General features: G+C 43.1%; 1 protein-coding gene across 3 annotated transcripts in view; it reads left to right on the top strand.

The window, feature by feature from the left end:
* Positions 1 to 25,392, top strand: part of NARS2 (asparaginyl-tRNA synthetase 2, mitochondrial (putative)) — a 50,671-nt gene that overhangs the window by 8,363 nt on the left and 16,916 nt on the right. For 2 of the 3 annotated variants that reach the window (XM_017735900.1, XM_017735898.1), the window contains 4 exons: positions 208 to 288; positions 7,940 to 8,040; positions 10,584 to 10,661; positions 21,474 to 21,606. In XM_017735900.1, the coding sequence (XP_017591389.1) occupies positions 208 to 288; positions 7,940 to 8,040; positions 10,584 to 10,661; positions 21,474 to 21,606 (393 nt within the window). The remainder of the gene's footprint in view (positions 1 to 207; positions 289 to 7,939; positions 8,041 to 10,583; positions 10,662 to 21,473; positions 21,607 to 25,392) is intronic. The other variant, XM_017735901.1, reaches the window with a different exon arrangement.

Genomic DNA, 25,392 nt, shown 5'->3' with positions numbered 1-25,392 from the left:
AAACACACAGGTAGTAAACACTGCTTTGTAAATCGTGCTGGCATTTAGTTTGTCATCTGTCCCTGTAAGGCAGAAGCTGCCCAAAAGACTACATGTGCTGTCCTGGTTGGGGGCTAATGGCCAAGTTACGTGTGCTGGTTGATGTCATCCTTGAGGGTGATGTTCAATATCTTTACCTCGTTAACTTTGCTGTTCTGTCTTTTCCAGGATAATGGATATGTGCATATTCATACCCCCATAATTACATCCAATGACTGTGAAGGTGCTGGGGAACTCTTTCAAATTGGGGTAAGTTGGGTTGCATAAAGTTTTGGTTTGTTTTTTTTTTTTTTGGTTTTTTTTTTGGCAAAGCAATTCTTGAGTTGTTGAAGGTTAGAGGAAATGTCTCTCTTTATAAACCCTTTTATGTACTCCTGTGATTATTTTTTTAATATAGCAATCCTTTTCTTCAACTTATTTTATGTACTCCTGTGATTATTTTTTTAATATAGTGATCCTTTTCTTCAACTTACAATTTAGACAGTTAAACAGATGCATTATCTTTTTTTTTTATTGCTATTTTTTGCATTAATCAGCACCTTTTGTACTGATGAGGTTGTTCTATCCCTGGTGCTGTGGAAAAGTTTGCAAGGAATAATGGAGGGAGGTGGAACATCTTAGTAAACAGAAAGATGTGATCATAAGAGCCCAAGAGATGGGATGGGTCATTCAGGACAGACTACTACACTCAAATATTTGTTAGCTTTGAAACAAAGAATATAATTCACCATGAGATAATCCTTAAAAAGAAGTCAGCACTACCTGAAACTCCTTTTCAGTGTGTCCCTACAAGCTACACCTGTTGTATGTCAGAATTCTCCCCCAATATTGTCAAGCCTCCCCATAACCACCAAATTACTGCCTCACTCTATCATTATAAGAGTACTTCACATCATGGGTCGGAACCTCCTGTGAAACTGAAACACAGCCCTAACCACTAAGATCTTCCCCACAGATTTCTCATGATTCCTGACCCCACAGTCATTAATCATACGGAATTCCATCTGAGTTTTGTACTTCTGTATTTGAAATTCACTCTTCTGTCTCAAGCAACGGCATCCTTTGCCACTTAGGCTTATTGGCTCCAGCTTTGCTGGTGATTCATCTGTAAGCGAAAGAAAAACTGTTGAGGTAGCAGTTACTTGCTGTGGGATCGTGTCTTCCACTCTGCACAGCCTCATGACAAAAAAGGCTTCTGTCTACTTGTTCTTCAGGATCTCAAGGTCTAACGTGTGCTACCAGTGATTCCCTTCCAGACCAGTACATGTTGCTCAGCTTTTTGCTTGCCCGGACAATAGGGTTGATTAGCTAAACTAAATTGTTCCTGTTTAAATGAGATGCCTTAATGCTACCCAGGGTTCACTCCGGGCTGTTGCATGCAAATTAAGATGTGAAAACAAGTGACACTTAATGATGGAAACATTATGCAGTTTGCAGCTGTACAGTGTATTGCGTCTTTGGTACAAATTGTATCCACTTGAAAGCTGTAGAGGATGCAGGACTGCAGCGTAGGTGGCTGGTAGTGACAGAAGCCCTGATGCAAATGTTGAATTAGGTGCTCAACTGTGAGCCTGAAACTTGTATAAACTGGATCATGGTTCAAGGCAGATATTTTACTCCTCTCCAATGGGATTGCTGAGGTGCAAATAATACCTGTCTTGGAGAAATGTAGCTACAGCTGTGCTTGAAAAGTTTGCTGTAAGTGCCAAGTCAGACCCCATTAAATGGCCTGTGCCACAAAGGAAGGGCTTCACAAACCCACTTGCTGCTGGGAACGTGGAAGTTCTCCCTGATTTCCTGTTTCTTCTTTGAGTACAGCTTCATTGTCTGGCCTCATTTAGCACTTAGTTTTGTTTCTGCAAAGCCCTGTTCACAATTGGTCCTGGCTAGCAGAGATCTAAGACTGCCTGCTATCCTGCTGGGATCACTTCACTCCACTGGAGCAGTGACATTGTTTTTTGACAGTGAAAACGTGGGGAAGATTAAGCCTGCCTTGGGCCGTGCATGTGAGGCTGTCAGACACAAAATAAGAATGGTAGAAGGGTGTCAGACATAATAATGAGGGTGTGGTATTTGCAACAAAGCCCAGAATCTTCCTGTGCTTTTAACCAAACCAGCTATCAAGACATTCCTGTCTGCTCTATTCAGTCACTTTTTAAACTAGCCTTTAATTCACTGTTTGAAAAGGCCAAGGGAGAATATAAATTCCTGTTCCTCTTATATTTGAGGAGGAGCTAAGATTTCTGGTGATGGAATTGATGAAAGCAACCCTCAAATTAGATTCTTCAGTTTCAAAAAATATTTAAATCCTATTCCTTAAGTTTTAAGACCTATCTTATAGTTGCAACCAGAATTGGTATCCTATTGCTCCTGAGTTTGTAGTAGTTACAATACATCTTCTGTTAACGGGTTGGGGTTTTTCTGCCTTTTGGGGTTTTTTTCAGTTCCCTTGGGCAGTGTATAGAACTAACAGTCTCACCAGTTCAGCTGACCTGCTGCAGGTGGAGTAAGTTGAAAACTTCAGTTGCATAGCCTTAAGAACCCAAGTAGAGGTTGCTTTTGTACCCACTGCGAACTATTGCCTTTAAATAGCTGTTTTCTCTGACTGGCACAATTTTAATCCTTTGACTAATGTCTGATGGCTGCTCAGGCCTGTGCATTCTTTAGACGTGATGGAAAGTGAAGAGAGTAGGAATATGTTTTTACATGTGAACTTGAAGAGATGGGGGAAAAACGTATCTGAAGTTAGAATGAAAAGGCTTTTTGAAATATGGTCTTTGATTCCTAAAACTCTTAATCCTGTAGGATTTGTGTTTGTTTATATGTTCAGCTTCCTCATTATCTTTGTTTGGTTTTGGGTGTACTGATTAGTCTGTACATAGCTTTGGCTGGGATGCTCTCATACTAGGACTTGGGATGGGGGAGAATCCATTCCCTCTCTGCTGGGCAAATCAACTGAATGTTTTTAAAATGAAGTATTGCAGTGGTGAAAAGAGTGCAGTAAGCAGAGGACATTTTAAAAAATAAATAAGTCACAAGACGGTAACAACTCCAGAGGAAACTTCTGCACCTGAAAAGTGTAGGTTTGAGGAGAAACTTCCAGAAGTGTGAAAATGACTAGGCAGACCTTAACCCACATGGAGAACATCAGCAACACCAGCTTGTGGATTTCTGCACTGTTGACATTGTTTTCCTGTGGTGAGAGCATGCAGGGGAGAAAGCATCTTGTTTGTGCTTCTTTCCTTAAAGTAAATTTTTTGAAAACACTAGAAGAGCTTTGACTGTTGAAAGCAGTGTTGTAGTATCATCTAAAGCAGGACAAGGTAATTCTTGAAATAGGGAGAATGCAGATCAGCAGGGGCAGGTAGCCCTTATTTTATTTTAATCTGAAAATAATTCCCCTATACCAGCAGTTTTAGCACCTCCACCTCAGCACAAATTCTTTCCTTGCATTTTTTTTTTTTGCTTTTTTTCTCTTTTTTTTTCTTCTGAAGTCTAAAATTCTTAGCAGCGTTGTATGTTGCAAGAAACTTTACCCAGTCGCCTTCTGTGGCTGCGTCCTAGGAAATCTGCCTTACTTTTGTCCTTGTGACCCAGCTGCATGTCTGTTCCCTGCTATTTTCAGTAGCCTCCCACTCTGTCTGCAGTGTTGAAGGCTCCCTGCGTTCTGGGTCTCTTGCTCTGTTTTCCACTTTGCTCCCTGGAAAATTTTCTTTGTATGGCCACCCACAGGTGCTGTGGAGAAGGTGGGGGCTTCTCTGTGCTCTGTAAGAGCCTGTCTGGCCCCGGACTCTCCATCTGTTCAATGTGGGTCTCTACAGCACTTTCCCTGTTGCCCAGCTGCAGCCTTTTGAGAGAACTCAGCATGCAGTGATTTCCAAAGCCCAGCAGCTGTATCATGCATTCACAGCTCCTTTAAGTAGATTTCACATGCAGTTTTTATTGCCTGTGGCCTTATCCCTTCCTGGGACCACTCTCTCTCTACGTGTAAAGAGTGCTGCATTCTACCTGTTGGCTCCAGTGGAGGTACAATGTGCTCTATGTGAGGCTTGTCTCTTCCCACACACACACCTTATGGCACCTGGATGGTGTTTGGCTGAACCCAGAATCTGGATCAGGCCATTTCATTACTTAGAAAGGATATTTAACTGTAAACCTGAAGAACCATTCCAGGTATAGTTCTTCTCTAAAATGCATCTGGAGATTGTACAGTGTTGGTCTTTTGGGGGTTTTTTGCCCCTCGCCCACAGGAGTGAATGTCAAAGCTTTTAGTTTCCTGAAGGTGTAAGTTTATGGCTGTGGCACCAGCAATATGTACCTGCTGCTGAACATGCAGAAACTTACTCCTACCATCCCTTTGGTACTACTGAAAAATATCCTTGTCAGCACCAAAGAAAGCTGGGATCTGCTGGGGAGAATCACAGCTAAACATAACAGTATTAGTGTCTGTCAGGTGTTTTCCCTTCTAGAGATGTGTGATGGTCTGGGAGGCAGCCAGTTCCTGGGAGACTGGTACTTCAGAGATGTGCTCAGCAGGGATCAGGGTAAGCTGCACCTGAGATGAGGGAGGGCTTGCTTTTTCATGTTCTAGCTCTCCCAGTTTCTGTTTGTTTCTACCTGATTCATATCCGCCTGTCCAGTCTGTATTTATGAGATGTTATGTGTTCCAGTACATATTTATGAGATGTTTGTCTTAGCAGAACCAGCTGCTATTGCTCGGTGCAAGTCCAGCTGATCAGAATTAGGACTGGAATTGCAAGGAGGACTTCTTGGAAGTTAGGAATTTTGCAGGGGTTGTCTAAAAAGGAAAATCCAATCATGTTTATAATGGGGTGTCATAGAGGGCAAATCTGGATTAAACATGTGTTGCTGGGAAGCTGCAGCAGCGCAGTGGAGTGGGCCTGGGGTAGAGCTGCAGCAATGATTTCTATGAGCTTTTCAAGTTTTCTCTGATCCCTTCATGCTTTTGGCTTGCATAGAGTGTAAGACGGAATCAAACAGTTTGTACTTTCCTGAAGCTAATTGCCTCAAGGAGAAGTTAATACAAGACTGACATCAAAGGGAATAATTTTAAATTAAATCATTAGACATTTGAGGAGATGGAGAACAAAACAGGTACTAAATCCAGTTGTTCTTGTATTTAGAATGAGAATAAAAAGCCTTTGAAGTTGATGTCAAATAATAGTATGTTTATAGCACATTTACTCTGAGACACCAAGATGTTTCATACAGATTCCCTCTCCCTCTTCCCCCATTCTTAGTTGGGTAGGTTTTCGACTTTGGAACTGAGAGAGCTTAAAAGGACACCCATAATTCCCTCCTAATCTTTTATCAAGTCCGTGTTTTGGGGTTGGGAAGTGGGGAAACATCCATCTAATTGAAGTAAAAACACCACAGTGTTGTTGCTTCATTTTGCTAGTCATGGTCATGAAAACCAGTCTCACCCAGTGTCAGCAGTGAAGGGATAGTGTCCCCTACCATTTATTTGTCTTGTACCAGTGGCTGTGGTTTCATGTAATAAAGAAGCCAGCTTGATCTAAAAGGCTGAGCATGAATCTGGGGCACAGGTGCTTGGGAATATTGCCTGTGCTCAAGTGTGTAAAGTGGAGGAATCACCTCCAGTGGCTTAGCTGATGTTTGTACCTGTGAAATGTGCAGCTGCTAATTATGGGATCTCCCCTTGCTGAAGGTGCCCTTTCTGAACAAAAAGGGAGGCATTTAATTTTTCCTGCATGGAAAAGTTTTCTGCATGAGCTGTGTTGCAGCTCACAATACCCATTGTATTGAGTATTGTGCCTTAGGATGAGGGAGAGGAAGTGGGCAGCTGTGGAGAGGCGAGGTGATCGAATGGTGATGGGGCAGTAAAATTTTATCTAAATATTGCTGTGTTTACCCTTCACCTTCTGTCAGAAGCCATCCAGGAGCTGCTCACAATGCAAACATACGTCTTGGGTTCTCTCAGTGTCCTCTCAAATGGGCTGCAGGTTTTCAGAAGCCCAGTTGAGTTGTAGATTGTCTCACTTTCTCCAGTCATTTCCTGTGTTTCTATTTTCCCTATGTCTTTCTGAGATCACATCTGATTTGGAGAATGAAAAATGACACAAAGTCATTATAAATGAACCAGGCCCCAGCTCCTGGAGACAGGTGTAACCTGTTTGTGGATTTGGGGGGGAAGCATTGAGGTTTCATGGCTGATTCTTGTTCTTTTCTTGCTTCCAGTTTGTCTCTTTCTCATTGTTTAGAAGTTGCATCCTACAGGATTAGGTGGGATTTTTCACTGGTGAAACAGGAAATAGAGCTGAACTAAGCTTGCAGGGAGAGAGAAACCAGTGGTACATGGCTCTTCTCTTTAGTGTTCTGGTCATGGTTCTAGGGCTGCGGTATGTGAATGTTTGATGTTTATTAATATCCTTATTGCTTTTGAGCAAATGCTCTGGGTTTATTTGATGAAAACAATAGGATGCGTCTGCATCCTTGGAGTTTGGTGTTTGGTTTTTTTAGAACCTCAAAACCTCTGAAACGAAGGAAGCAGTCCTGGGGTTACAGCCACAAATTATCATATTTTCATTGATGTCTGTGGAACAAGGCAAGCTTGCTATTTTCTTTAGTGTGATGCTGTGAAGAGATAAAACTACCTTGTGATCTGAGGTTTTTGGAAGTCACTGTTTCATCTTTGTGATGAGCAGCAGAGCTTTTTGAGAACAAAAGCAACACCTTCAAACCCATTGAGAAAAATGGCAGGTTGTAGGCTATCAAAGGCAGGCAGACAAGGCTCCCTGTGACAGAGCAAGTTGAGGAGTAGGGTGGCTGGAGGTAGTGGCATACTTAGCTGAGGTAGCAACACTTAGCATAACTCCTAGGAACTACACTTTGAAAAGTGGGTATTTCAAACTTATTTCAGAAGAAAGTCTTCGTTTGGAAATGAATGTAGATCCGCCAGACCTCAGGTTAGCTTTGAAGTTTCATTCTGTTTTTCTCCTGAACCTTTGGCTCCTCCAGAGCTTAGGGATGACATTGAAATATACAAGATGGTGAAACACAGTATCATTTATCTTCATGTTTCTTTAAAAGTCACAGAGCTGTGACCTCTAGAGATCATCTAAACCATCTCACTGTGCTCAAACAGGGTCAGCTGGAGCAAGTTGCCCAGTACTCTGCTGCTGAGTTTTTTATATCTCCCCAGATGGAGACTTTACAGCCTCTGTGGACGACCTGTTCTAGTGCTTGACAGCCTCAGTAAATATTAAAGGTTATTCTTGTTTTCAGACCAGTTTTTGTGTGTCTTTTTTAAAATCTGTGGCTATTGTCTCTTGGGACTTTTTTTTTTTTTTAAGTTTTTCATAATGGAACACTGAGCTTCCTAAATTTTCCATTACTTGTAGATTTTTATGCTAAAAATATCTTATGACCTGAAAAAAGCATGCAAAAGCTGAAATGAAACATAGTTTATTTTTCAGTGCCTATGTAATATGTAAGCTGTGATGTGTCTCTGATTTAATATTGTTTCAGTCGTGATATTTTTGAGAACTCAATTAACAGTCTTAAGAGGATATTGCATTCTCTTTTTTTTTGATTACTGGTTGTCTTTTTCCAATGGAAACAAATTCATTTCCCCATGAAAAGAAAATAACACTGTTTTTTAAAGTTTTTTCTGAAAGTCAGTGGCACTGACACAGAAAACACTCCTCCATTTTCTCATCAGGCTTGAAATTGAGTTTTGAAGGCAGTGCTGTATGAAGCTTCAAACTACAAATGATAGAGATTCTTCTCTTCCTCCTCTCTGTTCATCTTGGTAGGAAAGTGAAAATCAATGCTTTGAAAAGAAGGAAAATAAGCCGGGTGCTGTGCTTTTTATTTAAACACTAATAGTCTGACTTGTTGCTCATTTTATTACTTACAGACATCAAGTGAGGCAAAGGAATCTGCAGAAAAGACCCATTTCTTCAATGTGCCTGCCTTCCTGACAGTTTCTGGCCAGCTCCATTTGGAAGTAATGGCAGGGTGAGCAAAATTAGAAGTTTTTGTCTATGGGATATTTCCAACTGGTAATTTTGCCCCACTGGTATCAGTTAGATATCTGCCAGAAATGGACTGAGTGGCAGTGACTGGATGATGGGCAGTGAGAGGCCAGCCTAGACAGAGGGCTGGAGCAGCTCTCATATGGGCACAGGCTGAGAGCTGGGGTTGTTCAGCCTGGAGAAGAGAAGGCTCTGGGGAGACCTTAGAGCCCCTTCCAGTACTTAAGAGGCTACAAGAGAACTGAGGAGGGGCTTTGGACAAGGGCATGGCGTGACAGGACGGGGGGGATGGCTTCAGATTGAAAGAGGAAAGGTTTAAATTAGAAATTAGGAAGAAATTCTTTACTTGAGGGTGGTGAGGCACTGGCATAGGTTTACCAGAGAAGTTGTGGATGTCCCATCCCTGGATGTGTTCAAGGCCAGATTGGATGGGGCTCTGAGCAGCCTGGGATAGTGGAAGTTGGCCCTGCCCATGGCCGGAGGGTTAGAACAACACTGTCTTTGGGGTCACGTCCCAAACCATTCAATGATTTTATGCTCTGGAGGGTCTCACAGCATCTAGAGAGTTAATGCTGTGTGATGCATCACTGCAGTGCTTTTTCATCCAGAAGAACTTCATTTATTTTTGAAGACTGAAGGGATTCAATACCACTTGAGCTGCAGGCCTCAAAAACTCAGTGTACTTAAATAAAATAAAAATAAAAGGAGCAGGTTCCCAGAACAGCTATGCTCATTATGAATAAACACAGCTTATCTAAATTTAGATGGCCGTGGATTCATTTAAAATGCCTGTAAGAACAACACACTACTGTAAAATAGGAACATGAAGCTGTAATGTACTGCATGCTGAAGAGCATTGATTTTTTTATTTATCCATCCTTAGAGAGCAAGGTGCATCTGAGTGATATCAATGGAAGAAGTATTTACCAGAGAGGTAATTTGCCCACTTTAGCTTTCTGCTCTATCTTAGAGCATGCTGTGTGCTATTTAAGGGGTACAGACTGATGTAATAGAGTGAGATTGTATTTCAGGTTGATCATTAGAATCCATATTCTTTCTTTGGACTTATTTAAATTGTGGAATTATATCTTTCAGTAAAGGTCACAAGACATGACAGTCAGTTAAGTCTAACGCATACAAATGCATGTCATCCCATCTTCCAGGGACCAAAACCTCCCCCCCCTTCAGTTAAAGAAACTTCTTCCTCATTGACTTTCCCCAGCTAATATCTGAGATGACGCCAGTCTTTGGCTGCCAAGTGACCTGTGCTTTGGCCACAGCAGATGGGGCACCACATGAGAAACATCCTGTCTATCAAGAACATGTAGCTTGAGTATTTCAGCATATTGCAGACATTGAGCCAGTCTGAGAAGAGACCATGTCTCTCAGGGAGAACAAACCAGGCAGAAAAGAGATTTCTGAAAACATTTGTATGTATTGATTTATATGCAAAAATTGCCCTTTGAACAACTTCACTGCAGCTATTTATCATCATCCAATTAAACTGTGCAACAGTGATTACATAAAAAAACTCCAGCACTGATTCTTAACATTGCATATGAAGTATGGACAGCAAATACTGTTAGAAGTACAGGTCAGAACTCCCCCATGAAAAGGCTGATCTCTACAGTTCATATTTTCCAAAGCTAGGTTTTATCTCTTCCATTTTCAGGAGGTTTCCACTGGACAGAAACTGATCACTTTTAAAAGTGTTTTTAAAGTCACCGTAAGTGCAAGATGAAGCCCCTTGACGCATGGCAAGCAGCTGCAGTGCTACCTGCCTGAGATCTGGTCTCTGGCAGGCTCTATCAGCTGGCCAGCAGTGATTTGGCTGAAGTACCATGTCTGAGGACAATCCACATTGCAAGTCCTCAGAAAAATGTGCCTTCAAATAAGGCTTATTGTGCTGATTTCGCTCCAGCGGCTCAATGTACTAATTTAGTTAATTTATTGGGAAAATTCAGTGTAGATGAAGACCAAACCCGTTATGAAAGAGAACTCTCTCTTTGACAGACTTGACACTTTCACCCTTAATCTTTAGAGTAGTAAAAAGTGAGTCTTCCACCTCCAAAATGGAAATATTCTGGTCTTCCCAATAAACAAATCAGGTAAAACAGTTAAGATTTATCTGTTTTGAATTTGATTCTGTGAAATTTACCCTTTGTTTTAGCCAGACTAAATTCTTCATGTCCATAAAATGATCCAGGCTTCCAAAATTACCTTTAGCTTAAATACAGTGTTGACATGTTGCAGTCTTAAGGCACTCAAGAACACTTTGTCCCTGAGAATTTGTGGGAGGAGACTGAGATGGAAACGCTAGGAGAAGCTTCCCCATCCACTCTTTGCCCATATTCTGTTGTGACTTGCAGGACTTGGGAGGCAGACAGATCCTGCAGAAGTCCATTAGAAACCAGAGGTGGAGCAGGATAGGTATGAGAGGCAGGTAGGAATTTGTCTATGGGGGTGTATGTAGTAGGTAACAGAAGGTCAAATAGGCAGTTACGTATTTTTGGGGTTACGTTTTAGTTTTACAGAGCTCATGAGCAACCTCCAAGCTGTGGCTGGAAAAGGCTGGAAAGGGGAGGTATGGAGAAGACTTACCAGGTGAGTCTGGAATCACATCTTCTGTGTCCTTGCAGAGAGTTCATCTGCAGACCACAGAGTATCACCTTAGTGCCCATGCTTGTGTGTTGTCCAGGGCTCAGGGCTCTGTTTCATGGCAGGGCTGCTTGGGATGCTATTCCTGATCACAGGAGAGAACAGTGAGCCATTTATAGTTGGCAGGTTTTTTCTTTGAGGAAAAGTGGGGAGAGAGATGTTCCTGCGTTTATTGACTGTCTTCTGTGCTATGTCTGCTTGTTATTGAAGGCAAGGTCAGAGGAGTTCATCTTGTCTCTCAGTGTGACACAAATGGCCTACTTGGCACAACTTCTCATTTCACTGTGCCTCATCGTAGCGGTGACGGCATCTAGCTTGTCTGCTCAGCGTGTCTGAATCATTGTCAGCTGCTGTAAATCTATGGGCTTTTTAAGGTCTCCAGAAAAGTCTTTATTCAGTAATACAGCTCTCCCCTTCAGTCTCCTCAGTCTCAGATGAGTCAGTAACCAGTGTGTGTGGTAAAAGTGTAGGGCTGTCTGTGTCCTGATATCTGTTTTAAATGTCATTGGTTTGCTGTGAAGTCCATGTGGCATTTCTGTGCCCCCTGATCCTCTGGGGAGGGCAAAGGCCCCTTTGGGGACCTGAACTGGGCCGGAGGGTCCATGACAGCTGAAGATGATTCAGAGGCATACTGGAGACAAGCCAAAGCCAATTGTTGTCAAGAAGTACAGCTTGCTGGCTGCAGTTTCTTCTCTTTTCTTCTCCTTTCCCCCAGGTTGTACCTGCTCCTCTCTTTTCAGCCCCTCTTGTTAATAGTTTAACATCAGTGTTTTTCCCTGGTGCCACATTTCATCCCAGGCACTGTCTGTTCTGCCTTTTGCATCATGAGCTTAAATAAAATTGCTTTTCCTAAAACTTCTGGGAGCTATCCCCTCCCTAAATGGCAGCATAAGTTATCTCCTTATTCCTTGCCCTCCTTAGACCTGTTTCTTTTCTCTCACCAGGCCTTCACTAGGTTTCTCCTCTCCTGTTCATCTCATGTTCTCTTGAAGTTCACTGCAAATGGGTGAAAGGCTGAGGGGCAACCTGATAGCAGCCTGTTAGGACCTGCAAGGAGGTTCTCCACAAGACAGCCCCACTCTTTGCAGTGGTGAATGACAGGAGGACAAGAGGCAGTGGGGATAAGTTGAAACAACTGAAGGTCTCAGTGGACCTAGGGAGGAAAATCGTGAAGAAATCAGTCAAGCATTGGAAAAGATGAGAGAAACTATGTGCTCTTCATCGGAGACACAGCTAGATGGAGCCTTGAGCTGGTCTGGCCTTCTTTCTGACCCTGCTGTGAACACAAGACTGCACCAATGACCTCCTGAGCTCCCTTCCAGCCCAAGTAATTTTCTTCTTCTAAGTTTTTTCTTGCCTTTGTTCTCATTGTCCTCTCCACCTATTTCAGGCACAATACCATCTTGGTGAATTATCTCTCTAGCTCAATTTCAGTTCAACATCCCCAGGACTTGTGTTTTCCTGCTATCTTAAAATCTCAGCCTTTCTTACTGACTTCTGCCTGTTAACACCTAATTATCAAACTTGGTTTAGTTGCAGCATAATTAATCCCCCTCTCTTCAAGCACATCCTCTTGATTTCTAAACCATCATGTATTAGGCTGCTCTTCTGCCTAATCCAAATATTCTCTGCAATCCTGCAACTGGTTTTTCAGGTTGCAGAGAGGGTCTAAAAAGCATCTCAGTCATCCAGACTATTTTGGCTGTGTCTGCCTGAGTTTGTAGAGAGCTGAATTCAGTGAATTTCCTGTTTTTTGCAGAAGGTGCTGAAATCACACTGATTTCACTTTTAAAATGCCACTGCTTCAGCGTTTTTCAAAGCATGGAGGATGGAGAATGAGAGAGAGAGCTGTCATTTTGATGTTCAAGAAAACTTTTTCAAAGCATGGAGGATGGAGAATGAGAGAGCTGTCATTTTGACGTTCAAGAAAATACTGCAGAACCCAGAGATGTGTTTGAGGCTGCCTTCCATAAAAGAGGCTTCATTCTCAGCAGTCTGGCAACACACGCTCTTAAAATTTGGTTCCAAAATGACTTGCTAATGATGAAACAGATTGCATTGTCTTTGAACAAATATTTGCTCTACACTGTATAATTTTAAATACTTCTGAATGCAGCTGCAGGAATGATGTCCAGTTGTATAACATTCCTGTTGCTAAGAAGTAACAAAAATAAGTGTAATTATTTATCTTGGATGTCTGAAAAAAATTTCTGACATTTCTTGCACAACATTTGTTTCAGTCTGAGTCATAATGCAGACTCTTATAATTAGTGCACTAACTTCCATTAATTAGGCTGACACTTAATTGGATCTATAAAAAGCAACCGTGACATGTCTGGTTTTAATCAATTACTGCATGCTTCGGTCTGGTTCATGACTGCTGCAGTGATTGTTAGTGACTTAATATTACTGGGAAGCCAAATACATGAACTCTGTAGGTACAACAGTGAGTCTAGAGTTGCTTGGCTAGCTGGAGCTTTACAGTCCACATGGGTATCCTGTTGGTCCTTTTTTCCTCTCCACCTTTTTGGGAGGAGAAACAGGTAATCTGCTTGCAAGCATGGTGAGTGTGTGCTGAGGAGAGCTGCAGTTCAGCCATATTCTGGGGTCCTCACATGGAGGGCTGAATGCAATCCCAGCAGTCTTGGACTATGTGGCCTTTGTATTATGTCCTTGCTGTAAAAATCAAGTGCAGGTAGCAAGAGAAGAACAGGTTTTGTGCTCATCTGGTGAAAGGTGTCATCAGCTGAAATTCTCAGTCCTCATTTTACAAGTAAGCTAAGCTAAACCAGTATGTTTCTGTCTTGAATCCAGTGCGTGGTCCCTTTTCCTTCGCTGAATACCTCATCATCCCTATCCAATCAGTGGTAGGTGCTGTAGGATCTATGTCATAAGAACCCAGTATCCACGTGTGTGTAGGGCCTTGCAGCTCCACTTCATCTGTGTGCCCAGACAATGCTGAGACCTTCAGGGGTTCAGGAAGCTGTGGCTTTGTGAGTGACAATAGGGCTGTTACAGCTCTCTGCCCACATGTTCCTGTGCCATAGTAGCCACATTCATGGTGACTTCTCCAAACTTGTTTGGCATTATGACTGAGGCAAGCAAGAAGCCTGTGGGCAGCTCAGCTGACCATCAGTGGCAAACCAATGCCGTGGCAAACTTGATAGCTTATGAGAGCATGAACCTGCCTTGTGTCCAGGCTGCAGCTCCTGCTTCTCAGGGAGTCTCTATGCCTTGGGAAGCAACTCCAGGATAAGATGTGAAGTCAGGCAGCTTCATCCCTATTTGCTTCCACAGCTTTCCTTAAAATAGATGCACAAATCCATTAGCACATGCCCTGAAATTCTTCAATTAGCTGTGATTGTACTGAAGTAGAATAGAATATAGATACATGTTGTAGTCAGCTGGAACATGTTGCATTTTATGTGGATTTTAGTAATTTTTTTTATACAGTTGCTTACTTTGTTTAGTTAGTACAGAATTTGAGGCTTTGGAGGTTTTAAATAGTTACACCCAAACTTTAGAATGTGGCCTGAACCATGACTGCTTTTGTTCAGTAATGCACCCACTGATGCTTTTTCTTGTTGTCATTGATATTTGCAGAGTTTGTAAAACCAGTGTTCATCTGAAAAATAAATTACAATTAAATCTCCTCTTCATGGCTCTTATAATGCAGTTTCTAGAGAAGATGGGTTTTTTCTGCTTTGAAAGGAAAAAGATTTAACCCAGTTGTCCCCCCCCTCAACATGTTGGTAATGTAATTTTTATAGCAGAGAGTAGGAGTCAATGGGATGATTAAGTTTGAAAAACATCTTAGCTACCTTTTTTATTGAAATCTTTGAAACATTTTGTATCACTCCTATGTAGGATATTTCTGTTAACTAGAGCATGGGACATGGTTATTTAAATAAATGCTCAGCTACTCTGGTGGCTTTCATCAACCCAGCTTGAGTTTTCATTGCTAATCGGTCATTTTATTGACTTTAATTAGAAACAATAATATCAAAACTAGGACAAAGCAAGACTCCACTGAGAATAAAGTACAACACTGTTGCATAAAAGGGTGGAGGACCCAGGCTGATGAGGTCTTTGAGCCTGGAGCACACGACTTACATGGCTCTGAGTAACTCTTGTGTCCTTTGTCTCAGTTTTCCCCTATTCTCCTGACATCTGTAGACTTACAATCCACTGTCTAGCTCTGCTGTGAGGTTTAATAAACTTCTGGGTGCTTCGCCAGATAATTAGGGTATATGGGTCACTTTGTTGTTAATTACTCAAGTGTGCCTGGATCATATTCAAGCAGAGGGGGATGACCTGGGAAGGATCCTTGTCCCATCTCCTGTTTTGTGCCGCTGAACCTGGAGCAGCAGCTGTGGCAAGGGGAAAACAGGTCCTGGAGCATGGCAGGAGGGTGCTGTGCACCTGTGACCTCACGGGCATCGTGCATCCCTGCCCTTTGGAGGTTGCAGCAAGAGAAGCTGCTGCATTGCTTCAGTCTGACTTGCTGCAGGGGGAAGTTGGCACTTCCCAGTCCCTGTCTGGGAACTTAGACAGCTTTCTTTTTTTTCATTAATGTGTTTAATTTTGGCTGCTTACAAAAGGAAGTACAGTCCCATCTTGTCGCAGCATGAGCTGAAACCTCAGCACTCAGCACCCCAGCTCTGCTGGCCAGGCCTGAGCTTCACATACTGCTACAAAAGTTCTTGTCAAGACGCAGCTTTTCTCATCTGCATTTCCTCAGAGGGCAGGCAGAAATGGCATGTCCTATGAGGAGTCTTTGAAAACTGCTTTTTCTGGATAAAATTCAGTCCCTTCTGCTGCCTTTTCAACAGAAATGTTCATTTTCATTGGGCAGAATCCCACCCACCAGACAATAGTAATGGGAGTATTATTTTTACACTGAGATTAAAACCCAGATATTTCTGTCCAACTCGGACAGGTATTTTTTAACACAGTCTACCCAGCTCAAGAATAAAATATTCTGCCTGTTCTCCACACTGCTGGGCACCTGTACCCTCACTATTGTCATTAGGAGCTCTGGGCTTCCATCTCCTCCAAAAACTAGACCCTGGAGACATTGGGGTGATATTTTGAGTGGTTGTCTGTGTGTGTGTGGTTTTGTGCACAGGGCCAGAATATCTTTCAACATAAAAATTTCAGCATCCCTAAGCAATCCCATTCGTGTTCAGGTCAAGCACTGCAGCCAACTGGTGTCTCCTGGCAGCTGAGCAAAGTCACCTGCTTATTTCAGTGGAGCAGGCAGGTCCTCCATGCTCAAAGTGAATATAGTCATAACAGAACAGAGTGGAATTAAATCAGATGGCTCACTTTATTAACTTCTTCCCTTCCTAAGGGAAAGGACAATGGGTAGATAAAGCTAAACTCCTGGGCTTTAGGGTCACCTTGCTGTTCTCTCCTCCTCTGCTGATGTCATGTGTTGTTTTGTATTTGGGTTAGAAGTTATTATTTCTAGATTTTCTATATTTTAGTGTGTGTATGGCACAGAGGGGTTGATGGATTATGGTGCAGGGGGACATACTGTGTTGAAGGGTCACATACTGTGTTCATTTGGCATGACCAAAGATGAGATTTGGCACAAGTCACTGTTCAGCTTAACTCGTCCCTGCAGACCTTGCCAGAGTAATCAATATACTTGTGTTTACAAAGACGTGTTGTATTTTGGAGTGACAGTGAGGGCACCATGGAAATGAATTGTTCCCCCTCTGCCATGTTGGTAATGTATTTTTATGGCTTACAGTAGGAATCACTGGGGCGATGAAGTTTTGAAAAACATCTTTGCTCCCTGTGTGTACTGGTGTGGTTTAGTGCTCAGCCCTGAGTCACAGGAACCAGCTTCTGCCTCCAGCTGTGTCACTACTGTGTGGTGTGACCTTGGCACTGGCTGTAAGCTGACTGTGCAGGGATTGCACCTTCTTGATTAATAGCCTTGTTCAGAGTTATATCCCCTTGGTTCAACAGCACAAATAAGTCTTTATTGCCTCGGTAGCACTGTGGAGTCCTGGCTCAGAAAATGGGCACAATCCATTCCTGGCTTGGGAACCATCAGCACAATTAATTCTATTTGGATTGCACCGTAAAAGTTGCCAGTGAGGCAGAGATGCTGAGGCCTACAAACATTGCATGAGTTTAATTAAAAGAATGATTTAAGCAGCTTTGGGTATGGATACTTCTTACTTCTCTATTGGTTTCTATCACTTCCTCTATAATGAAGTGTCAGCGAACTCAGACGAAATGAGCTTTCATTCTGCGTGGCAGAAAGCTCCCAAAGGTGGCTGCTTCTGGAGACTGTTTTAGTAGTGTGTAAAATAAAGGTGAAAGGGGGGAAGTTTCTCCCTTTGTGGCTGATCTTAGGGTGGAGAACACAAGTGTGGCCTGTGCAACAGCGAGCCTCCACCATCCGTGCAGAGGATGGCTATGCCCCAGCAACGCTTCCAGGTACTGCTTCGGTGTCCAAAGGGACTCCTGGGAGCCTGTAGCTGAAAGTGGCTGGGCCCTTCCCTGGGCTGGGGCGAGCAAGCTCAGCATTTTGCAGGATGGGGCCCTGCCTTTTCATGCATTTCAGTGTGTCGGAAGGAGTGCTGGGGATATTCTCTTGGCCTCCACATTAAGCTCTCGAATTTTCCCAGAGAACTGGGCAGAGTGAAATACAGTCACAGGAAGGGAGCAATTAATTAAGTGGCTCTGTGCCTTCTTGTGGTGTCGATCCCAGCAGCGCCTGTGAACTGCATAAATGCACTCAGGCTTGCTGTCCAGAGCTCTGATCTGGGCAAAGCTGACTGCAAAGGGACCCATTTCAAAGCCTCTCTTGTATTCTGTGGTAGCACGTACAAGGACAGTGTTACAGACATTACTGCTCTGCCTGTAATGGCTAAGGAAAAAGGCTCAACAGATTAGTGGGCTTTTTTTTCCTCTCCTGTGTGTATGCTTTTGTTGGAGATGAGGAATTAGCACTACTGATTTTTTTTTTTTAAAGACTCTTGAGTGCCCACAACCCGAACTGACCTAGGCACTTTTGGAGACTTAGCCAGAATTTTCAAGTTATTTTTAAATGCTGGAAGTCTTGCAGAGGTCTGGGAATGTTAAATGACTGATTATTTACATCATAGAGCACAGGAGTCACAGCCCTGCACTGAGGCTCCATTGTGCTAGGTGCTGAATGCACCCAGAGCAAAATGACTGGGTTTGCTCTCAGTACCACGAAATCGGAGCAGAGTCAGCTCCCATCCCTCTTTTCTGATATATCTGTACGTGCTCAGTGTGATACTGTATCAAATCCCAGATACATTTTTTATAGCAGATGAAGTACAAATAAATGCTGGGTTTTTACAGCGTGCATTCGCTTAATATCTTGAGTGGCAGGGCACACTAAACTGTATATGTTCACACACGGGGCTGATAACAGTGACTGTATTTTTAGCTGTGTTTCTCTGTGTCATAGGTTAGCCTATGCCTGTGTCCAGGCCTCTGGTCAGTGCTACATTGCTGTTACCAGATGACTTGCATTTACTGCGCTCCTTTGATCGCTTTGCCAGCGTGACATCTGGCTAGTTTCCCTTTGCCAGGGTCCCATGATTCTGGTGAAGTTCTCACAGTTACTTGTTTCTGTCTTTTCCCTTTACAGTTAGCCTGAGAAATGAATGATTCCTCCCCTCCCTGCAGATGGGCGTTTATTTGATGAGGGGGGAGGGGAAGTGTTGTTTTTCCCTTCTTTCAAGGATCAGGCAAATTCAGCCCCACACCATTGCTGGAGCTAACTCCAGCAATGGTAGATTCTACAAGCTGTCACAAAGCCCTTACACATACTGTTGATGGGCACCTCGGGATAGTCCGTAGAGTTGCCATGCTAATGGTTTGTTTTGTAAATGTAGGGGGTTCTCAGTGTACAAGTGCCTACAGCTGAGGAAAGACAGAAATTGATTCCTGTGAGAGTTGTTCTGCACTTGCTCTCCCCAAAAGCTCTGTCTTGGGCACAGAGAGGCTTTATTCTTGCAGTACAAAATTGATCTCTGACTATGAAGTGTTTGACCATCGCTGACACCTTGAAGCAGTAAGAGGATGGGGTTTATTTTAATTTTTATTGGTTTTAGGTATCTTGCAATCGGCAAGCCCCTTGAAAGATGAGTAACTAGTCATCATGCTTGGGCTGCTGATCAGTAGGAAGTAAGTGCAGTTCAAAAGGGTCTTAGTAGCCTGCATTGCTGGAGACTGTCCTTCTGCCACAGTAACCTACAGTAACTGATGTGTCAGTGCCTGTGCCTGGACAGCTGCTGAGAAATGTCTCTCCCTGAAGCCAGACTGTTGCCCTGTGGGACAGGATCTCCTGCTAGCCAGCTGGTGTCACGCTTTAGCTTTCAGTGTTACTTTGAGGCCTTCATGTCAGTGAGACATTAGAGACCTGCACATCAAACTGTGCAGACCTGAGTGAGTACTTCAGCAATTGCAAGCTTTTCAAAATACTTTCATCTTGTATCTGATCCTGGCTCAGTCACAAACTGAACTTGTGACTATACTCATTTATTTAGGAAAAATTCTTTCTTTAACTGAAGGGCCTCAAATTGAAATATTTTAGCAAAAGCCTGAAACATGGGGACAGGTAGAGCAAGAACCTGCATCTAACTCCTGTTTTCCACTGTAGGCCATCATCTGCAACCTGGAAAACAAAAGCTTTTGACCAGTTCTGCCTTAAACATAAAATGATTTTGACTGCATGACTCATTGTTTCATACTTGTTGTTTGTCTTGCTATAGCAGTCGAGGCTCTCACGCTTTGGATCCAAGACCTTGTTGTGCCAGGTGCTGTTAGGAACATGGGGAAAAAAAAAAAACAAACCAAAAAGCTGTGTGAGGAAGAACATGAATTTCTGTATAACCCAGGACAACAGGTGGCTACAGATGGGGGATCACAAGGAGCTGATGATATAATAATGAATGACCTGTGCAGTGAGTAATAGTCTTGGTACATCGCTTATCTAAACATTGCTGAGGTTTTGTAGATGCTACAGCAAAGGGCAGCTTGAAGGAGGATGACAGAGTGGCAGAAGTTTTCTGTAACATCTCAGCAAGTGAGAAAGGCAGCAGAGGGAAAAGTGTCATGCTGAAAATTATGCTTGAAGAAAGATGTTTGCTGCAAAATCTAGTTAGCTGGTTGTAAGTGCTGTGGTCATATATGAGAGTGCAGGTACAAGAGCAAAGTGGAGACAGAAGGTGTGTTGTTTGGATGAGGGAAAAGAGAGCCACGGGGAAAAGAAATCTACGGGCAGGCTACGTATTCAGAGTCTTGACCTGAAACTTTCTTCTGGTGTGTTTACTACTAGCAACTCAAGGAAAAAAAAGTGCTCTTTCTTTGGATCATAACCTTTAACCAACATGTGACATGAGGGAACAGATGAGTGAAGCAGAATGTGTGTGTTCTTTTATTTGTAGCACAGATGTCTCCATAAGGGGCAAAGGAAAAATGCTGCTTTTTGTAGTGTTTGTTTATTTAAACTTCAGTTTAACAAAATTAGCCTGTTCAGAAACTTCAGTGAACATCCTTTTTAAGTTGAAAGCTTGCAGATCAAGACGCAAGTCAAATGGCAGCCCCAGCAATTAGCATGCATCCTTTCTCGAGTGTCAGACTGTGGTTAATCTCTACCGATCGGGTTCTTTTTCTCCTACATGCTAGGAGCTAAAAATAACATCAAGTTAAAGATGTACCAAAGATAGCAGCTGCCCAGTTCATGGTTCTTCTGAAGCAGCTTGCTCTCTTCCCCAGTCATGGTTATCTTCCCATGAAGCATGAGAGGAAGCACAGATGTCACAGCATCTATTTGGGAACCTCTCACTGGCTTGAGGGCATCCAGGAGCCCAAGTGTTCATAGGCCACAGTGTAAAAGGTATTGCTTGGAGTGCAGCTTCCCACATAAAATCAAAACTTTTAAAGGTGTGTTGGTGTTTGATAGGAAGGTTTCTCATGGAGGAAGTGGAAACACAGCATGACATGACTGGAGAACAAGAGAGGATGTATTTAAATAGACTCCTCAAAAGGTGGCTGGAGAAATGGCTTCATAATAGGAAATGCATTGGTTGCTTCAGCATCAACCTCTATCCCAGATGTGTTCTGTGCAGTAGGGACCCCTTTCAGCTGAACCATTTTTAGCTGTGTGGAAGAGCCGAGTTCTTTATCTCGATGGCTCTCTGAGCAATGAACTTCTGTCTTACCACTAGAGGGGGACTGCACGCCATAGACCTCCCATCCTGCTGGGCTTCACTGGCCACCCCTCAGTGCTCACAAGCCCAACAACTCCAGCAGCAGGGCCCACTCTGCTCTGTTGAGCACTGGGGTCTCACAGCACCCATGAAGGTCAGGCACTGCAGCCAAAGAAATGTAAAGGCACGTGGATGAGGAGAGCGTGACTGGTACAATATCTGGGTGCTTCTCGCGTTATGTGGTTCTGCAGAATGTTGGGTTTTATTCCCACAAAGTCACAAAAAGTGTCCTGAGCACGACTTGTGTTCAGAGAAAGGTGAATAGTGTGTGTGCAACCTCCCTGCATCTGGAGCTGTGAATAACCCCTCTCCATGCCTGCATGAAGGAACAGAACAGGAACAGCAGCTTATTCAGCAGTGCCATTAAACTGGTCGAAGATGAATTGGAAACATGATTGTTTCTAGATGCTGGGAGAAAAGTGAGGACTTTAGGTGTAACAGACTCAGTTGTGTGCTGGACCTGACCTACCTGTTTCTTGCTGCCTTGCAGGGCTTTTACTCACGTGTTCACCTTTGGCCCAACGTTCCGAGCGGAAAACTCACAGAGTCGCCGGCACCTGGCAGAGTTCTATATGGTGGAGGCTGAGCTGTCCTTCACTGAAAGCCTTCAGGACATCATGCAGGTGGGCACTCCAGATGTTAATGCAGGAGTGGTACCAGAATTCCTACCTCCTCCCTGAGCTGTGCTCCCTGCCCTCAGCTGAGGTCACAGCTCCTTTCACTTTGTGTGAGCCATGTAGAGGTTGCACAGGTATTTCCCAAGGAGGAGGGTTTTCTCAGCAGAGATGAGGCCATAAAGGGGATTTGGAAGGGAAGATACAGGTGCACACAGCCCTCATCTGAGTGGGAAGCTCCAAAGTTGCTGTATTGCCAGGGAACGTAAATGTGCTTGAATAGTGCTAATGAAAGTGGCAGTCTCCCTTTCAAAATGTTCAGCACCTTTCCACTGAATGAGCAGTGTTTAAGCAGTGTGTCCCTTGGTGTTCTCTGTAAAGGCCTCCTTGAAATCTGCATTGAAATCTCAAGTAGGAAGAACAGTTTCTGGCATACACTGTTCACTGTGGCTTTAGTGGAAGACTGGAGGAAATCCTTAGCTGGCTTTTGATTTTTCAGGATTGATCTCTCAGTTGCCGTTTAACCACATGAGGGATGCTAATGCACCTTACTAGTCTCAGCATAAGCCAGCTTATACCCAGTAGGACTTGTGAGTAAACATCCACACGCACTCTCATTTATCAGATAAGCTCTGTGGAAAGCGATTGGAGAAATAACCTTATAAAAAAAATACCTGGGGCACTGGCTGCAGATTTATAAAATAACATCCAGGTGGTGGTTTCTTCAGCATGGGTCATATACAGTGCTGAATCAGCATGGCCTGAGAGCAGAGCTGACATGCTCTGTGTGCTGCTTCTGAATCTGGGATGTCTGGATGGCACTGGGCTGTGTGGACTGACCTGTTGGGAGTCTGTGCTCCATTATGAATAGCATCCTGCTCTTCCTCTTCTCTCTCCTTTTCTCCACAACAGCATTCGTAAAGCACAGCCTATGTATGTGTACACACCTTAATTCCTGAGCCCTCTGTTTCTCTAGGTAATCAGGAGCCAGTTGAAATATTCACTGCTTTTATCTAGTATAATAAGCAGGGTCTTCTGTTAAGTGGTGTTTGAGCCCTTCAACACAGAGTCAACATATCTTGTGTGGAGAACCCTGATTTCCTGGCTTTTGAAGTACAAACAGCCAGTTCAGACAATCAGAGAATTAGATTTGAGAACTGTTTTGGAATATGTAGGGCTTTTATTTGTAGTGAAAGGCGGAACTTTCCCCCTCAATTTTGCCTTTGTTGTTGCTAAGTATCTTGTGAAGTCTCAGCTTGTGCTCTCTTTTAAATCTTCCCTCTGTCCCAAAGTCTTTTACAAGCAGCTTTCCCTATAACAGGAAGTCTCCTAGTAGCCATTATTTTGCATTTCTCATAGTGAGTTTGTATTGCAACAGGCTTAATTTTCTGGTGTTCTTACTTGCAGAAGTGGAGTTCCCATTTTGTTTATTTTTAAATCATTGGGCAATCTCTCTTAAAACGAAACAAACAAAAAAACGCAACCAACAGAAAACCCTGCCAGTTGCTCTAAAGCCCTAAGTTTCTTTCCTGGTGTAACTGACCTAAATTCAGTGTTCCCTTACGTATCTGCCCGTCGGGTGTTTTGTCTGTTTATTGTCATCTGCAAGTTCTTTATTCAGTGCAAAACGCCCAGTTGAAAGCCTTGGGGGCTCTTGGCCAGGGTTAGCATCCAAACTTTGTCCTCACATAAGGAGCTGGATTGTTTAAAATTTACTTTTTAAATTGCTATTCAACATTTGGACTAAGTATCTCTCACTTGAGTAAGTTTGCATGCTGGGAATGCTCAGCTTCTTCATGGACGTCTTGAAGTATTTGGTTATACACATCTTTAAAGAGCCTTGCTACAAAGATGTACGTTTGCCATTTGCTTATGAGGCTTGAGATCTTTCAGCCAAAGCTCCAAAAGAAACATAGCTTTCCTTACAAAATAAAAGGAAAAAAGATGATTTAATAACCAAGTTACATGTATTTGGGAACAAAGAGCCTGAAATCTTAGAGCAGCATTTTTTCCCCACTGTAATTGCACAGAGTAGTGCTCAGTTATTCCTAAATTAGTAGCACAGTTCTTGTGAAGTCTCACGTGTCTTAATCATGCAATCTAAATTTCTGTTCTGTGCCAAAACATGTTTTAGTGCTACAAAGAAGCTTCAACTCTCACAATACTGGTTTCACAATGCTTTCTGTGGAAAGTCCCATGTGCTCAGTGCAGCACTTTACACTGCATGGCTGGGTGATAGTATTTCTGCTTTAGTGTACAGGGTGCATGTAAGGGTATCTAAGGAGGGACTTCTGTAGCCTCTTTCCTTAAGTCCAGTTAAGAAATTGGGCCAGGTTGCCCCAAGGTACTTCTCCTCCAAAATGGATGAGAAAGAGAAGGATTTAGAAGAAGGTCAGGTAGCAGTGGAAGAGGTCCAATTTTGGAAGTGTCTGGACTCACCAGAGGTGTCAGCCTTCCAGTACCTGAATTGGAGGTCCAAGGTCTCCAGTTTCATTTGTTCCCTGAGATGCCTGTTATCAGTCTCTCCCTCTCTCTTCAATGCTGTGTCATGTAGTTGTATTTGTAGGCCATTGTCTTCTATTTTTCATTCCACTGTCTCAGCACTGCAGTAGATTTAAAGGATCCCCCTTCATTCATGACACTAATGGAGTCTCAGAGAGGCTATATGATACAGTCATTATTGAATTTCATCAAAAGCACATACAAAGCGATGCTACTAAAAAAGACATTATTTAGGCTGTAAAGTTAGGAAATGCCAGAAGGAAGTTTTCCTGAGGGCATTTTCAGGAGTTTATGCATAGTGTTAGTCTTCCTTAACAAGATCACGTCCTAGCACCACTGTCTCTTTAAGGGATAGAGACTATGTCTCTTTAAGATGAAGAATACAATTTAACACTCAGTATTTGAGCTCTGTCCTGAGGGCAGAAGTATTGTCTTCCACTGGTTATGTACTTCATCAAAATTAATTTGCTGTCATTACAGCCAAGTGACATGGAGCATTGTTACCTCCATTTTACAGAGGGGAGGTCAGGTGTGAAATGAAATCAGTAGCACCGATTTTGGGTGTCAGCTTTAGAGAGCTTGCATCTAAAAGATGTATGTGATTTGATTTCCAGACTAGCTTACACTCAGCATTCTGTCTTCAGTACCAAGGCTGAGGCACTTGGGCAAGTCTAGCTGCAGTTTTGAGGGAGCAAACACTGGTAATCACATGGAGAGGTTTGTTCTAAGTATCTTGCACAACACTCTTTAGGGACATTGGGGTATCTACAGGACTGTAGGTGCCTTGTCTGAGGTGGCATCCAGCTGCCATAGCTGAGGCTTTTTCTCTTCCCTAACTTTTATCAGCATTCAGCTTCAATGGCCAGTGGAGCAGTGGTCTGGCAGACAAGTCTCCTTCCTTGCACAGCAACAGCATCTCTCCAGAGTAGGGCCTGACCTGTTGGTTGTGTTGCTGAGAGAAAAGATTTTATGACCAAGACCAGATGTGAATCCTCCCCTCTGTGTGTGTGTGTGTGTGCACACATGTACAGTGTGTGTGAGCAAGCATGGAGGCAACAAATTGTGGGCCACTGGTGAGTGTTTCATATGTAAGTAGCCTGTGATCTACATTGCATTCATATGCATGCCCAGGTAAATCCATAAATAAAAATCCTACTGGCAGGTCATGCAATTTTTCTTATGTAATAAAAATGATGATTTGAACTTCCTTGGAGTACACAGCATCTTCAGTTGCTGCTGCTGACTTTTACTGCTGCTTTATTGATGATTGGCTCTGTTTCAACTCTGGTCATA

The sequence above is a fragment of the Corvus brachyrhynchos genome, unplaced genomic scaffold (genome assembly GCF_000691975.1).
Source record: "Corvus brachyrhynchos isolate BGI_N302 unplaced genomic scaffold, ASM69197v1 scaffold44, whole genome shotgun sequence".
Classification (NCBI taxonomy): Eukaryota; Metazoa; Chordata; class Aves; order Passeriformes; family Corvidae; genus Corvus; species Corvus brachyrhynchos.
This window is presented reverse-complemented; position numbering and strand designations above follow the sequence as displayed.